The sequence below is a fragment of the Pinus tabuliformis genome, chromosome 5_2 (genome assembly GCF_031772625.1).
Source record: "Pinus tabuliformis cultivar Carrire ecotype Pingquan chromosome 5_2, CPIR1, whole genome shotgun sequence".
NCBI lineage: Eukaryota > Viridiplantae > Streptophyta > Pinopsida > Pinales > Pinaceae > Pinus > Pinus tabuliformis.
In genome coordinates, this window is record NC_142306.1 from 593,653,606 (window position 1) to 593,671,448 (window position 17,843).

At 33.4% G+C, this 17,843-nt stretch overlaps 2 protein-coding genes across 2 annotated transcripts; one reads left to right on the forward strand and one right to left on the reverse strand.

Moving 5' to 3' along the window:
• Positions 1–1,021: 1,021 nt before the first annotated feature.
• LOC149160388 (L-type lectin-domain containing receptor kinase IV.4-like) lies at positions 1,022–1,571 on the reverse strand. The gene is made up of 2 exons (XM_089434607.1): positions 1,510–1,571; positions 1,022–1,400 (listed from the first exon to the last, which is right to left on the reverse strand). Exons 1-2 carry the CDS (start codon positions 1,569–1,571, stop codon positions 1,022–1,024), a joined length of 441 nt encoding a protein of 146 aa, XP_089290733.1.
• An 8,031-nt stretch (positions 1,572–9,602) lies between these two features.
• LOC149160389 (uncharacterized) lies at positions 9,603–10,961 on the forward strand. The gene is made up of 2 exons (XM_089434143.1): positions 9,603–10,486; positions 10,726–10,961. The coding sequence occupies exons 1-2, from the start codon at positions 10,292–10,294 to the stop codon at positions 10,879–10,881; spliced, it is 351 nt and encodes a 116-aa protein (XP_089290269.1). The 5' UTR covers positions 9,603–10,291; the 3' UTR covers positions 10,882–10,961.
• The last annotated feature ends 6,882 nt before the right edge of the window (positions 10,962–17,843 follow it).

A 17,843-nucleotide genomic window follows, 5' to 3' on the forward strand; every position in this document is an offset into this window, starting at 1 on the left:
ATTATTATAAAAAAAACTAAAACATATAACAAGATTCTTAATTATGAAGATTTAACCTTATTTTATCATGAAAATTCTTAATATCTAAATAATCTTTATTACAATACTCTGCCAATACCGTAACTTATTAATACCACGTACCTAAAAACCGCTAATTCATATTTATATAATATTTTTTTTAATTAAATAATTATATTAAAAAAGAAAAAAATACATGATAAATTTTAACTTTTGATTTGCTAATACTAATAAAAAAATTCTATAAAAATTAAATCTTATTCTCCATTAAATTAAAATTTAAAAAATCTATACTTTTGTTAGAGTCCTATGAACTCACACATACTTCGTATAACATATAAAACAATGTGTTAATTAGTGGACCGCACCTATTTAACATAAATACTATTAAAAATATTCTAAAATATTAAGTAAAATTAAATCCCATCCTCCAATAAATTAAAAACAATGTGTACTTTTACATTCCCATCGAATCACACTAAGTTAGGTCGAATCACATATATCGCAATGTGTTCACGGGTTAACCGCACCTACTCAACATAACTTGTAACGCGACGTATTTATGGCTTGTACTTGTGTTGGTGGCATGAAAACTTCCATACCTCTTGATATGGAATCGCACCTATTCCCTACAGCAACTTTCAAATTAGCATTATAACGACACCAAATTAGAAATATTTTATTTTCCGAATAACATTATAATGACGTCAAATTTCAGAAATATTCGGGGTTTTATTTTATTTATTTGGTTTCATAAATTAGTTTAAATTATGATACCTACAAAAATACACGTGTACCTATTTTCATGCCTTTATTACGGAAAAAGATAAAAAAAATCAATGCTTCTACCCATGTAATCTAACCTTACATATTTTATTCTATTTAACGGGCGTTCAACCATTAGCCGCCCAAAGGTCAAAGCACTCGCGCCTTCCAAAATTTCAGGCCTACAAAGCCCTTACTTCACGGTGAAAACTTATAGTGTATATCATGCGGTTATCGGTTAACGACCCATAATACTCACGTCTAACGAAGTCGTGCGGATGTCTGGAACAGGAGCTTCGCCTTCCAGTATTTGACAAACATGCCGCATTTCCAGTCTGCTTTCTGGCTTTGGATTACAACTCAACAACCCCAATTTCAGCACCTTATCCATCTCCACCACATCATATCGCTTCCCCAGCTTTGGATCCGATGCCTCCACCAGCCTCCCTTCCGTGTACAACTCCCACGCCCACTCCGTCAAAATCATCTTCTCGGCCTCTGTTAACGGATCCACGTTCCTTCCCCTGCAGGCCACCTCCAACAGCAAAACCCCGAAGCTGAACACGTCCGAGCTGGGAGTGGCCTGCCCCGTGTATATCAGCTCCGGTGCAATGTACCTATCATGAAATGCGACTGATCAGCTCCGGTGCAATGTGCAATTGACCATTTGCTTTTTAGAGGCCTATCAGGTAGCAGGGAATATTGACTCCGGGCGACTCCTGTTACAGCGAAATCATCGGTGACTGTAGCATGAAACATCCAGATATTCTTCCTGCATCGCCGAGCATTCCGCGGATTGAAAATTTGAGGTTTAAGATGCAGGTCAAGGTCAAGGTTCATTGTTTGTCAATTGTACAGAATGCGTGATGGGTGGTTTTGGAGTGTTCTGCTTCCAAATAAATATAGAGACGTATTTTTTAAGAAACCTTGCTTTAAAATCTGAGTCAAGTCAAGGTTCAATTATCATTAAAGTGTGACGAATAAGCTTTTACCATTTCACTGTCATCTAAGAATTTTTTTTAATTATACTTTAAAATTCAAGTCAAGGTCAAGCTTCATCGGAATTCAATGATAAAAAATGTAATTGTCAAGAACGTTTTATGTTTCTTTGGTCGTGCTATACCAAACCATGTAGGCATCAAGGATTCAAATCTAAATATCAACGATTTGTCCGGAAATTATAGATTTTAACATCCAAGCCGAGGTGAAGGTTGACTGTTTTTTCTAGGGATATCGAGGAATTTTTGGAAGGAAAGCTGTAAACCTAAAAGTCACGGCGAGATCAAGAACTTTTGGAAAAATTATAGACTTTTGGAAATTATAATTTTAAGTCAGGGCGATATCAAAGCATTTTCGGAACATTATAGATTTAGGAAATTATAAATTTAAAAGTTAAGGTAATATAAAGGAAATTTGGGAACATTATAGATTTAGGAAATTATAAATTTAAAAGTTAAGGTAATATAAAGGAAATTTGGGAACATTATAGACTTTCGGAAACTATACTTTCAAACTTTAAAATAATATCAAAGAGTTTTTGAAAAATTATAAGCTTTTGGAAATTATAAATTTAAAAATCAAAGCAATATTAATAAATTTTTGGAAAATAAAAAATATTTAGAAATTATAAATTTAAAAGGCTTGGAAAATTATTCACTTTTGAAAATTATATAAACTTAAATTCATAATAACACTATTAAAATTGTGAAACCATATAGATTTTTATATTCTACATTTTTATAACAGTTCAGAAATACAATATTTTTTGAAAAAAATAATTATGAAATGTATTTTTATATTAAATTATTATTATTTAATAATAAAGAGAATTGTAAAAATTGTTTTATATTATTTAACTTTTTAAAGATATATATTTACGAATAAAATTAAAATAAAGAAGTTAATATTATTAATATTAGTATTAATATTGTTTATATGGGTAGAATAGATGGTGATGGGTTGTAGAATAGGGGGTGATGGGTTGTATTGTTAAGTCACTACGTGATAAATTATGTGGACAAAATTCTAGCCATGTTAAGGGCTGGTGTGACCCAGGCCAAGTGCTATCTCTAAGCGATTTTGATAGCTTAGATGCCCCTGAGTCTCAATGTCTCAAGCCACAGATGCCCCCGAGTTTAGTGTCTCAAGCCACAAGTCAAGCCTAAAGTAATCTTTGAGGAACTCAGACAAAAAAAATTATTAGCATTGACGTTAATATAAGCTTGACCATGGTCAATCTCATCAATCTTGATCAACCTCCTTAACCCTCATTAACTATGGTCAATTATGGTTAATGAAGCCACCCTAGACATGTTAATTGTGACTAATACAACCACATTTACTAATATTAATGTGGTTGGTATACGCCAAACTGCAACATTTTCCATTTCTTATATATTAATTAACCTATGAAAATAATATCTACCAACATATATTAAGGAAATTAATAAATATGATAATAATACTATTACGATTTTTAATATTAAATATTAAAAAAAATAACTACATTGCCTCTCAATTTTAAAATTTTAATTGTATTTTAACAACGATATTAATACTTTTTACGTACTTTTATAAATATCTTACACGATCTTTTATTTTATAAATATTTAAAATGCAATCTTTATTTTATATTTTTAATATACACAGTCAGATCCAAAACGAATATTTTAAATATAAAAATATAAAGACAATCATACTTTTTGTGTTTATATTGTAAAATTTTATGTGAGGAGCAACCGTACAAGCCGTGAATCCATAAGCCAATGTATTTTGAAAACACAACCTTTACCATCAATGCACGCCACTCCTAATGCACCATGACACAAGTGTTATCATCTACCTACGCGCGGATACAGTTAACCATGGAATTAATTAAATGTTTACAAATAATGAAATACAATCGAAATTCGTAGATTCGTATTTTTATATATATTTTTTTATAGAAAGAATGTAGCAAAAAGTTAAATTTAAAAAAAATTACATTAATATGTCCCATAACAATGCCTTTCTTTTCGGCCTGGAGTATGCCGTAAAACTGCTTCTGCTTGGCTAAGAGCTCGTCTTCCTCGGACGTAAGGAAACAGGTTAACGGCCCAAGACCCAGAGGCATCTGGTAGGAGTGAAAGCCTGCTCCCTTACGGACCACCAGCGGGTTATTTCAGGTGGCGTGGTTTTCCTTGATAACGGTGATGAGTCAAACCGACATTCGCGGATAGCAGCCAGAGATGGCTGTCCTCACTGTTGGTTTGACACCTGAGTTTGATAGGTTTTGCCACCTTCGGGAAAAAAAAAAAAAAAAAACAAACAAACAAACAATTAAACAAAACAAAACAAAAAAAACAATGCCTTTCTTTGCATGCACAAAGTACATAAAAAAGAATTTAATTTGTTTAGGTTTTTTAAAATGGTATGAAATAAATATTTAACATAAATCATAATGCATAAGGGTTGGGTGGAGGCATTCAATGATGTTAAAAATGTCTATTTAAATAAAATTGGTGAAAAAGAAATGACAACATTTGATCTTGATGGAGATGTCTCCGACATATTTTGGCTCGTTTGAAAGGAGGCAAAGGTCCTTTGCTACTACACCCAAGAGTTCAGTTGCAGCATCATCAAAAGCAACAACATTTTCCAACTGGCCAATGTAATCATGTAATTCAAGATAGAGAACATAACATTAGTCATATTCAAGGCACCAATGCAATTTGTGCAATGCCACATGTTGTCGGATTGTTCAACGACATTTTTCATGCATTGCATCCCATCAATGCTAAGGGGGCATGCAAGAAAGTGAAAATCTTCCATGTTAATTGCTATAGTAGTAGCACAAGCGACAATCCACAAAGTTTTCTCAGAGCAGGACATTGCAGCAAGTTCAAAGAATGTCTTTGTTTTGAGGGGGCTTTTAGAGAATCTGTGTATTTTCAAATCAGTGAAGGTGAGGATGCATTGAAACCTATTTTTGGAGCTTGTGTGTTTTAACAATATCTGGGTTTATAAGAAGACAATTGGTGGGGATAGTTCCAATAGTCCTCCCATTGAAATCAATGACATGAACCCCTTTGATTGCAAGGATTGGAGTGGTTTCTGAGGTGTGAAGGTCAGAAATTTCGTCTCCTTCAACATGGAATTGTGCACCCCATAAGGCAACATCGATCCAATATCCTGGAACCGAAGTGGAGGTATGGGATTACTTTGATTTCATCAAGAATGAGCATGCCAAGGGAATGTTTTCATGGATCTGTTGGCTTTTATAATATGAAAGTCTCAAGGGGGGAGTTCATAAAAGACATGGCCATTGCATTTACTCATAGGCTTGGGGTTTTGGTGGCATTTGGAGGACCTCATGCACTTTTTTGGACACCTTGCAAGAGTATAATAGAAGCATGTCTAGGAGAATTGTAGGAGTGAGTGTGGATTCACATGATAAGCCAACTCTTCGGATACTATGTGTGAGATTGCTTCCCGACTACCTTTGTTGGGCGTTCTTGGAATCTTTGCACTGGCCATGTCATAGTTGTTGGTGGTGAGGTTAATGACTTGCACTGGTCAACCGAGGGCATACTCAACCAGAGGTGAGAGACTAAGAGGTGTCATATACCCTACAATACATACGATTTTTAGCATGTGAACTTTAGACATGGGATAGACAACCGAGTTATATAATGTGTTCCAAGTCCATTAACAATGAAAATCTTTATCTTATGCACAACCACAATGTTCATCTAACAAATCATCCTACAAGTATTACTTCAAAGTCCCATGTGCCATAAATGGTAGTAAAATAATTTATATGTGATATATATCTTATGATTTTCTTGTATCTAAAAACTTATTAGTAATTTTATTAATAAAAAAGAATTACAATATAACAAATTGAATTTTATTATTTTTATTACTTTTATCTTTTTATTATTAATTGAACTGACATTAAATGTTTACACTCATTTACAAACACTACAACATCTCTCCCATATGGGTCTCTATATTACTTTTAAGTTTTAACCTTTTATTATTTTTTAATTTTGCAGAAATGTAATTTTTTACAAACATTTATACCACTATAACATCACCCCCATACTAGGTTGTATAGCGCCTCTCGGCACAACAATTTGTTAATCAATGACGACATGATTATATCTTATTCCATAACCCACTTAATGTTAAATTTGGGCAACTGTATAAACTAGACAACTTACCTTTGACTAAGTCCTCAAGATACATTTTAGTGTTTCAAAGACACATAAATATGACTAAGGTGCCACTTGATTTACTCATAGAAGCTTACTTTAGTTGATTTACCATGTGTTTTGAAGACATAATTTCATTAGCCAACTCTTACCTAGTAGGCTAGTAGGATTGTAGTTTCACAAGATAACATGAATAAGATGCAATATGATATTTTTAATCACACTTGTTAATGATAGGATAAGGATACTTTGGTCTTCTAAAATTAATTATAAGTATGAATAATACCAAATGTAAGTTAAAAATTGAATAAAATATTACAAATTCCCTAAGCTTTAAAAGATGTGAGGTCTCTATACCACTGGAAAGCTCCCTCCTGCCACACATAGGTAGATGGATACCATACACAAAATGGGAGACTGCCTTCTCAAAAGAGTGTTTTCCACAAGTGTTCATCACCCTGAGTAGAAACAAGGAGATGTTAATAACCCCAGTTAGAAATAGAAAAAATTATGTCTTTGTTACAAGTTTTTATAACTGCCAACATAGTCAAACTTTTTGGTCCTCTCAACCATTAATGCATATCTAATCCATATATGCTACCACCAAACTCTATATCAAAAACTTTTGTAATATAAAGCCAACATATTTCAACCTAGAACAAGTTGGTATGAGCAGTACGCAAACTAATAACAACCTAACATATCCCAAAAGTTCATATATACATTAAAAAGCATACATCCTTTCACTAAGAAAACCTTTCTCATGAGCCAAGGCAGCATTCATCTTCCTATGAAGGAGCTAGATTAAAAAATGAGAGAAACATTCTCTTGAAATGACAACAAGTTTCCATGTCATCTAAATATCAAAAGCCATGCATGTGCCCAAAAGAATGGATAGCAATATGCTCCAACACAAAAGATGCCCAAAACTCAATCATATAAATACACAAAAATTAAATGTGTGCACAAGACAAATACATGCCTTTGTAATCATATCGTTGATCACCATAAAAAAAAATACATCCAAACTTACGCTGAAAAACTAATGAATTGAAATGGCAACGATGATGTTTTTACACTCCAAAATAGGTGTTGTCAAAATGCCACATTTGAACTTGTTAAATAAAAAAAACCATAAAAATATAGAATCACAATAAAATCCTACCACATATGAGAAGTTTCACACACCTACTATTATTCATGATGTATGTGATCTTTACTCCAACTTTTATGCACAACCTCTCTACCTTCATATTCCTTAAACTTGGCCAAGCTAGCACAAGCCTAATCCAATCGGGAAAAGTTACAAGTTTTACATATTCATCTAACAAATAACATAACTAGTAAATTCACCTTTTTACCACCTTCTACGTGTATGGATGAAAATATCAACTACTTTGATGCATTTATCAAAAGGTCACCACCTACTCCTAGATTGTTCATATTATCTTATTGTTTTCAAATAAAGTCCAGATATATTAACAAAATCAACAAAACAATATTCTAGCAATTAAAGTCTCGTGAAAGACCACACAATTAAGTACTTACATCAATCTTTGCATATCTATGCCACAATATATTTTCAAGAAAGAGTACGCATACCATTTAGAGTCAAATGTACAACATAAGAGGCTCACTAGACATTCATTCATATTAGAATGGACGAATAAGAATTTTTTTGGGCAGAATGCTTTGTTCCATATCAACTTACACACTATAATTGTTGCGTATCTTTCTTAGGATATATCATATACACACATCTTGTTCAATCCTGTGAAAAAATTTAGCAAAAGACAAGGAACCAGGGATACCCTCAAACATCTCACGCTGTATTATTATGTTTCTTAATGGAAAGGGAGATTAAAAAAAAATTTGGGCAAACAAATTAATAAAAATAATAAAAGAATAATAATATTAATAACCATACGAATCTAAATGGTATTTATTTCTAATTTCACTATCACATTTATGTGAATACAATCATATTTTTCATTTCCATTATCACTTTCATGCGAGTCCATAACAACACTGCAACAAGTAATAGTTCTTCCAATGACCTTATAAGGCCTTCCTATTGAAACAGACTTTCGTCGTCCTTTTCAATCTCAGGTTGACACCTGGCATGCATATTCGGCGGGCTTCTGTTTATTCTCAGTGCCGAGAACTTCCGGGTTTCCGTCCGTTTGGTAGCATCTGTCGTGATTTCTGTTTATTCGCGCCGAGAACTTCACCGCCTCCTCCAACTGTTGGAGGCTTCCATTACGACAATCTCGTAGCATTTACAAACTTTGTAGCGGCTCCTTCAATTGACAGTGGCAATGAGACCACAAATAACCAACACAGGACTCGATGTGAATTTTAATGCAGGTACAGCTCTCTGTTTCCCAGGTTCTCAGAATTCCTCTGTTCTGTTTAAATTGCAGGTTAGTGCTCTCGAAAAGGGCCGTGAGGATAGATCCCGTGACAACAGTATCCCTCCTGTACTGCCAATGCGGCCGACTTCGAAAGCCAGGCCTCCTTCTACAGTCAGAACAAGAAAAATTACCCAGTCACGGTTTAATCAGAGCAATGATCAAGTCCCTAGGGACGTTCAAGCTGAGATTCCACCGGTTGATGTTCAAGGTATCTGTATGAACAAGCAGAGTGAAAATATGACAAATGTTGATCAGTTTGAAGGGGATCCCTTGGCCGATGGTAGCGATAACGGAGCTGCCGAGGTTAATGCTGAGCGCAATAAGGGTTCAAAAGTGGCAAGCAAACCCCTTTTCGTCGTGATGCCCAACATTGATTCGGATATGGCTGGGGGTGCTTTAAAGGATAAACAGGGCTTTAACAGAAGGAATAATCGAAGTCCGGTTGAATCACCTTACAAGAAGCCGGCGGGAACATTCTTCCACCTCTGGCCTGAAAACGACAGATTGAATAGTAAGGGCTTGTTTAGAAAGCTCATTTTCCTTGATATTCAATTCCTTATGTGATGAAAATAAAACTCGGAAATTTTCATTCAGCTCTTTAATTCTTTCTATTAGTGTTGATAGGGTCAAAATCTGCATATTGTTTTTTATCATTTACCCAGTTGATGACTAGCTCTGAATCTCCCAGTATCTGGATTTGAGCAGTACCTTTCTTAATTGTTAAATTTTCCAGTATCGAAAATGCACTTAACTCTGCCCAGTAGTTGGTACCTTCTGCCAATGCAGCTTTGAAACAGAAACTATGGTTTTCCTTCAGAAATAACACACGTCCAGCACCACAAATCCCTGGAATTTATGGGAATTTTATGTCTCATGCATTTCATATTCATATTTGCAATTAAAATAGTAGATGAGGATAGTTCTTGACAGTAGAGGTGTTTTCTTTATAATGAACTATTTCTTTTATTCTGGGCTCTTCACATGCTTGGTGATGCATGTTAGAGTGCCAAGTATTGTGAGTTCAGTTATTTTAGTTTCATATTGTCTAGATATGGCTCTTGGGCCTTTACTCCTTGGAAATTAGAAGTGCTATCATTTTCATTTTGGAGGACAGGTTTGTTCAGTTGACATTCTTTACTGTAGATTACAGCTGCTGGCTTATAATGTGGATAAGTTTAGGTCATGTTCATCTTTTTGAAAGGTAAATGAAATGGTGTCATTGGTTGCCATCTGAAAGTTTTTGGTGCCTGGAGAACAGTTTTTTTGACTTATAGCTTTATCAGTGAGAAAGGTTTCATATCAAATTTCCTCGTGGTTTAATTGCATCAGCTGCTTCCTTAACTGTATTATTTTAATAGCTCAATGGAGACCGCATTCGTAAATGTTAATCTGAAAGCAGTCATAAGCAAAACGATTTGTTGTTCTTGTCTAATTTTGTGAAATCATATTAGGCTTGCTTACACCTGCATAAAAATTGCAAAATCTCCATTACCTGCATAAAAATTGCAAAACCTCCGTTAACTGTTGCAAAACTGAACTCTTATATATTTTGTTGCACCTATCATAGAATTCACACGAGACCTATAGACATTTGGGTTCAAGATGCTTAGAGATGGTTTTCTGTAATTACGTGATCTCACCTAAAGTATTACTATTATGGATTAACCCTTTAGAATTAGTGTTGGTACGTGGCATGTGATAGTTTTTGGTTCAGGATGATTTTGCTATGTTGCAATTGTTTCTGGTAGATATAGATTACTATGGATCATTCAAACTTTTGTGAGCCAAGTGTGTACATGTGTCATGAAACAAGAAGACTTAATTCTGTCAGAAAGTTGGGGATTATGGTGAGTGCTTTTCACAAATAAGATAGATCCCTTGTTTTCTCTACTATGGAAGATGCTCCAGACACTCACAAAGGGTTGCACACTGCTATTAATCTGTATTCTATTACAAATGGGAGGCAGGAGGAATGTAACTGTGATGGCCTCTGTTGCTTTTCCTGGGATGAAAGAGCAGTATGAGACGCTGAGATTGAGCCCTGGGGCTTCTGAAAAAGATGTGAAGAGAGCCTACCGTCACCTTGTGTTGCAGGTCTGCAAGTATCCATTTGAAGCTATGTCTCTTACTTTCAAGATTAGATATTTTCAATAAATCTTCCATTTCTGAAGCAAATAGAAAAAGAGATACAGGTTTGAAATAGAAATTAAAAATGTCAGACTTCACACATTCTTGAGAATTTTTAAGAAAATTTGTCTGGCAATATCCCTGGTCATATATAATGTCAGAAAACATTAATATTGCACTCATATGTTGATATAATCTACTTACAGTATCATCCGGATGTTTGCAAAGGAGATGTGCGTGGGGTTCAATTTCACAAGATCAATCAGGTTTATGAGGTAAATTGCCTGCCTAAGAGTAATCTTTATCTATATGCATTTTCATTCTGTAATATGGGACTCTTATGCAGGCCCACGGTTTTCTGATTGTTGTTACTTTTGTGATAATGAGCAGACGTTAATGTCCAGTTTAGCAAAGGCAAAGCAGCAAAGCTATTCTGCTGATTACTCTGTTGAGGGCATGATGGGAATCAATAACGCTTATTGGGACGAGTGGGAAGAATGGATGGGATGGGAAGGAGCTGGAACCCTTGATTATTCCTCTCATATTAACATTTATGCCTGATGAAATTTTATCATAGACTGTGTAGGTGTCTATTGTCCGGCCTTGCAAACAGTTATGGCCTCTCCATTACCGATCCCATGTTGACTATTATGGGCTATCTATAAAGTTCCTGCTATTGGCAGAAAAACAACTGTTTTAGAAAGCCCATAAAGCTTCTTCATTCATCTCCTGGAAATACAATATGTTCTTCTAACTGTATAGTTGATTTTATTTATCTTCCGTTGGTTTTTTCTGAGTTGTCTCTCTTTTAGTGAGTCATTTGATTTGGTCATGGGTCCTGATTATTAGACTACCTGTACATATGTTTTGTTCATTTATACTCTCAACTACTTGTACATACCTGTGGGATATCTCTCTGGACCATGTCATTATTATGGGGATCTGCTCTTCATTAAAGAGCTCCTAACTATTCTTCCTGCAATTTGTAATGACATTCATTTAATGGAAACCATTATTTTGATTAAGAGATCTTTGATCATTGAGATGAAATGCTGCCGTTTCATTACATAATGCAAAATTTCTACATATTTGATCCTTGAGACATAATGAAACTGTTTCATTCTATAATGAATTTTTCTATTGTATATCATCCTGAACAAGGCATTATTCTTGGCTGTAACTATAGGCAATCCCTGCCTGTATTTGCAGGATTCAAATGTTGTTAAGTTTTACCATTAATGTTAATTTTATATGTTTCATCTGGGACTGAGATATATTCAATCAATTAGTTTTGAGTATTTGCTTTCTAGATTGTTACCGTGACAAATCTAGGGTAATCCCTGACAAATTATGCTTGGGGCTATAATTGTGGAGCCATTGAGTGCAGAATTGATGCGTAGATCCTGTAGCAAGAGAGATCTGAACTGTGCAGGGCGATTGAAGTAGGCAAAGTGTCCAGGTTACAGATGTAGCGGCGAAGAGTGGCAAACAATGGGGTGGCACTAAAACTACTTATGTGATAGATATGGAAGAAGAAACTCATCACAATTTCGAAAGTATTCATATTTGCCATTTAAAATGTAAATTCTTCTGATTCCTTTTTCAAGAAAACAGTGGGAATTTATAGATTGTGTTTCTTTGTTTACATTAATGATAAAAGATCCAGACGAAATTCCCTGAAGGCTTGTTCTTTTTCAGGGTTTGAGTGAAAAATGTCGCTGCGTATGTATCCTACTTATGGAAAAGGGTATAAACAGTTTTGGGGCAGCAAAGATTGCTCCAAAGAAAATTCCAAGAAACTGAAATCATTTTAATTGAATTTGAAATTGTAGAAACCTTGAACCCCTTTCTTGGTTTGAAATCAAAGTTGAAGATGATTGGTGTGAGTAGAAGGAAAACGAGTGTATGGGAGTATGGGAGTGTAGAAGGAAAAATATCTGGAGACACAGATTATGTGAGGAAGCAAAACACAAAGATGGTCTAAAACTATTGTTAGAATTGGATATCAAAGAAACCTGTTAACCTATTGCGAATGAGTGATGCATGAGCAGTGTTATGTGGGGGCAATTGGGGGCAATTGGTGTGTGACCAATGTTCTGTGTGAACTGGCGATCATTGGGAGTTGTTATTTGGAGACACAGATTAAAGTATAACTGAAAATTTTGGTTGAGACTATTTCCATTTTTGGAAAGCCAAATTGTAAAATGCCCTTTAAAGGAAGAATGTGTAGGGATTGCAGAAATTTCCAGAATCAAATTCTTGATGTAAATTTTTAAAAATTCACCTTATATTAAAGGTTTCTAATTTTTTTGAGAGCGCTCTTTCTTCTTTTTAAACCCCTTAAAGGTGGGGTGGGGATGTAAGATATATATTTTATTTGTAGAAATTCAGACAAGTAAATAGAACATTTAAAATATTTGCACTATTTTGCCTCTTAAAATGCTTGAAAATGAAAGTTTGAATTGTATCTTGGACAGAGCATAGATTAATAAGTGCTAAAAGCTTGCTTTGAGGGCCAGAGAAATACATAGTGTTTTGAATGGTGGGTTTGCCAAAATGGAATCTAAAACCACTATATTTGAGGACTTAAGTATGTAAAACAAAATACTTTGAAAAATACAATACATGAATTTAAAATCGGTTTCAAAATTTTAATAATGTTAATGTTTTACTTCTACTGTCAACCAGTAATGTAAGTGATTTGTTTTAACATTTGCAAATCACAAATTTCTCCACTTTTCATTTACCATGTACAATGTTGTAATTTACTTTTTATTTAGAAAAAAACCGTGCTGCCAATAATCTATTGAACCTATTGAGCTTTAAGTATGAACGCGTTCTACACTTACTGTATTAATATGAATGGTTTGGTTTTGGTTTTGTTCTTCTAATATCAAATGTACTGGTACAGGATGGTCAACGTGGTTATTGCCTTCGTCACTACATACCTTTATATATGCTTGACTATCTATAAAACTTTCTTCGTTTCACTAATCCTATCGGCCTCTCTTTGTACCTTTTGGGACAATTGCTAGTAAGTAATAAATTCAGAGACATCTTAATGAATTTACTTCCTGTACTCTCTTATTTGTAAAAACACAATTCTCTTTCTCATCATGGTCTAGAGACTAGTAAGTATACTTGCATTAGAAGAATATAAGCCCACAAGTGATTACGTGATTACGTGATCTGATAGACAAAACGTATAAGTAGCAGCCTTCCATCCTTCTTCTTTGCAACAGAGTTGGTGCACGATCACAATCCGAAAAATTCAAGGAAATGTATCGAAAAGGGTCGTTGTAAATAATATCCATGTAGAGTTATTCCACTCACCCATTCCATTTTTCAAATTTCTCTTTGCAAAATTTTGTTGAGAATTTTAAATGGTAATGCAATGCTTAGTAATCATTTTGGAGGATAAAATTCTACCAACTTGAAAAGTGAGAAGAAGATCAATCATCATGCAAATAAATACAAGCTTTAATATTTAATCTTCTCACATTTGAGTTGTCACTTCAACTGTACATCTAAGAGAACATAAGGAATGAATAGCCTTGCCTAGATCCATCCCTCACCCCGTAAAACAGAAAACCAAAAGTAATATTTATATAAAGAAAGGCTTTGCGCACAATGTCTTAAAGCACAATAACAAAAATATTTGAATGCATATAAACACGCATAAGTTTGCACATCAAGGTAGTTCCACTTCTTTCCTTCCATATCTCAAGTTCTAACACGTATATGTACATTCATCGTCATATTTCTCACGAATAAGCCCAAGACTAAACATATGTATATAGTGTCATGCAGATAGAACATAGCGCAGTAAAAAGGGTATTTCTTCATCATATTACTAACGCATAAAGCACAAGACTATCTGTGTATCATGTAACGAGTATAGAATATATTGCAATCAAAAAGGCATATATGTAATCGAGCAAGAGGCGTTAAATAATTGAATTGACTTTATTTTCAAGGAAAAGAAATATTAAAAGAATTTAATTTCAGTTTTATCTGAACGATTTAATATTGGAATTTCACTCTAAAGCATGAATCATTGACCTTCGATGCAGGAGCATGAATACCTTTGGCTCAATTATCAAAAACCTTTTTCCATATTTTAAATTAAATATTTCCAAAAATATTTTGTTCTAATTGTAATTTTGAATTTTGAAAAATTTTGAATTTTGAAAAGCTATGTTGCAAGCTATGTTGCATGAGTTTCTGGAACTTTGAGAACTTGGGTAGGGGTGTTGGGAATGGCTAGAAATTTCTCCAAAATTTACAGGAAATGGCTAATCAACAGCGGTAATATTAAAAAAATAATAATAATAATTATATAATTTATATAATAATCAAAATATTCAAATATTAAAATCAATTTAAATATATAATCTCTCTTATATAAAAATATATTCTTTGAGTGTCTTTCTACCTGAGTCTCTCCCTTTTATATTTATAAAATATTAAATATTAAAATGTCAAGTTCATTATGACACATGACGAGTCTTTGAAACAATTTGGCTTAAAAATACAAAGGAACAATTTTACATATATTTCTCTAGTTATTGTTAAGAGAAAATGTAAAGCAACTCTACTGTTTAAGCATTCACTGCCACATACAATATGCACACACAATCTTCTGCGATATATATACATAAACAACAAAAGAAATACTCATCAACATGACATCCCAAATATCGCCCTTACATTGAGGTGCCACATGCTTCTTTAATCCATGCTCCAGTTTCTCAATTAAGGTTGTTAAGGATGTCTTTGACCTTTGTTGCTGCGAAGGTTTCAACTTAGGCTCATGATTTGTAGGCAGTTCAGCATATTTATCTACCGACTTTGTATTCCCCAACCCCAAGGAACGCTGGAACAAAGCTGAAAAATTATTATATTGTAATATATACTCAAAAACAAATTGTTTATAAAATCCCTTCATAATGAAGCATATACAATTTTCTTGGTTTCTAATTCCACTAACTATTCCATTTCAGAAAGGGAAAAAAAAAAAAAAAATCCCTATTTATTGCTTACTACAAAATTAATCAATTTTTATCCTTTTTCAAGTTGACGTGGAATCCTCCATTTTCACACATTTAAAAATTTTGTTAAAGATAAACAACTCTTATCTGTCAACTTTTCTAATTTTGTTGGTGGTTGAATTATAATTACATTGCATTATCCAAATCAATGCAAGTCATAGAGATCACCATGTCTTCTCCATTTTTTTGAGTCCTCCTGTGTCGATGCTTGAGATGGCATATTGAACTTCCATTATCAAGCCAAATCCAAAATAAAAATTGTTTATACCCGCTTGCTTATTCTAACACACACTAAGACATTTTGAAATTACACTTTATTTATTTTCATTTCCTTCCCAAGTAAACTTGTACCCACTACTCCCAACGAACTATATACTTTTCATTATTCTCATTTAGTAATGAGGTCTGCAACCAACAAAATCTAAAAATAAAATAACATAGGTCTGCAACCAACAAAATCTAAAAATAAAATAACATAGATTTTTCTATTCAGGCAAAGAACACAGTAAATTTCTATCCAAGACAGACAAAATAGTTATCTTAAAATTTAACTTTAAAAATTATCAAGTAAAAAACTCACAGATACTTGTTTTATGATTTTTTTTTATACCATTAATATAATATAAGTGCACCCAATATCAACCATGCCCTTTTCAAATTATGTCCATAAGCTTTGTTCCCATTAGAAAAATATTGATTTCACCTTTCCTCCCTAAACAAGAAATAAGCTTTCTAATTCAAATAACCTCGAGCTTTGAGCAAAGCAGCTACCTTAACATTTAAGGTTGAACTTATCAAATAAAAAACTTACATATCTGTTTGTTTTGTTTTATAAAGTTTCATTTTTATATCATTCCCATAATATAAGTGCTCAATTTTTTTGTCAACACGATTTGTCCCCATTTAGAAAATATAACTTTACTTTCCTTCCTATAAAAAAAACCAAAAACAAGCTTTCTAATTCAAATAACCTCGAGCTTTTCTTATTAAATAAATCAATGATCATGAGCAACAAAACTCATCCCTATATAATAATTATGCAAATAAGTTATAATTCAAATGTGCATGTGATTTCCATCACTGCCAACAAAGACTTCAAAATGCTAATACAATAAAGGAGATAGATGTTAGATAATTTTTATCCTTTACAAATTTGCGTGACAAAAAAATCAGTTGTAACCATTGTTATGTACATTACCAACTAAGAAAATGAATTATAAACTTCACATCGAAAAGTTTCTTAAAAAATCGGTTAGAGTTTGAATGTAAAAGCCCTGCAGTTTGCATAGAGAAAGCATTCCGTATACATTTTCATCCATAGCAATGCATTTCTTCACATATTTAACCATAAAATAACGTTGGAAAATACCATTATTGGGCCATAAAATAAGTTAGAAAAACTACGAAGGTGTGCAAGGCATATCAGCGTACCTCTTCGAAGACAAACCCACCAATGCTTGTAAGATGAACGCACGACCACCATTAATTTTCTTTTCAAAACGTTAATTCAATGTATAAGGTGTTTGTCAAAACTGGTTCAGTGTTTGGGGTTTTGGGCTTGTAGGGTTTTGACTTTATGAAACACTAGTGACTCCATCACTACTAAATAAATTCAAGGTGTATGTATTTACCTATTCTCTTGGGAGTTGTGTAACGACATGAAGGAATTGTCTGGACAGCCAAAAGTGGCCGGAATTCGGGTAAAAAAATTCAAAAAATTTTGAAAAGGCAGAGTTTAATTGTGTTTTTGATGATGGAAATAGATTCAGCGCCATCAAAAACGTCTAAAACACCTAAAATTTTGAAGTTTAACAACTATAACTTGGATTTACAAAAATCCTTGCCAATTTTTTTTTTTTTTTTTAAATATAACCTAAATTTCCATAACTGTCTGGGAAACTCCTCCGCCTCATTAGACTACGCTATTCTCTTCTACGCTTTAACCTCTGGCCTTGATTTCACCTCTGGCCTTGATTTCAGATTCTTTCCACAGACTATTAGAAATCTACTTAGTGTCATTACCAATTGTGTCCATGACCATCATTTGATCTCTCTCTTTCTGGATTCTTTTCAGCAACTTTGTTCAATATCTATAGTTTAACTTTAAATCTCTTTATTTCTAGTTTCTTTTCAGCGATGATTTTGCTTCAATTTCCATACTTTAAATGATATTAATACTAAAACTATAAATTCATAATGATTTAAATAACTAAATTATAATATCTCAAAATTCTCTGAATTATATTTAGGCAACAAATAGTCAAATTAAAAAT

What these genes read in the sequence shown, in the direction of transcription:
- LOC149160388 (XM_089434607.1), bottom strand. Translation starts at nt 1,571, where the DNA reads ATGCTCGGCGATGCAGGAAGAATATCTGGATGTTTCATGCTACAGTCA. An exon ending in CAGTCACCGATGATTTCGCT is followed by an intron (nt 1,401 to 1,509) that starts GTAACAGGAGTC and finishes ATTTCATGATAG; the next exon opens with GTACATTGCACCGGAGCTGA.
- LOC149160389 (XM_089434143.1), top strand. Translation starts at nt 10,292, where the DNA reads ATGCTCCAGACACTCACAAAGGGTTGCACACTGCTATTAATCTGTATT. An exon ending in ACCGTCACCTTGTGTTGCAG is followed by an intron (nt 10,487 to 10,725) that starts GTCTGCAAGTAT and finishes ATCTACTTACAG; the next exon opens with TATCATCCGGATGTTTGCAA.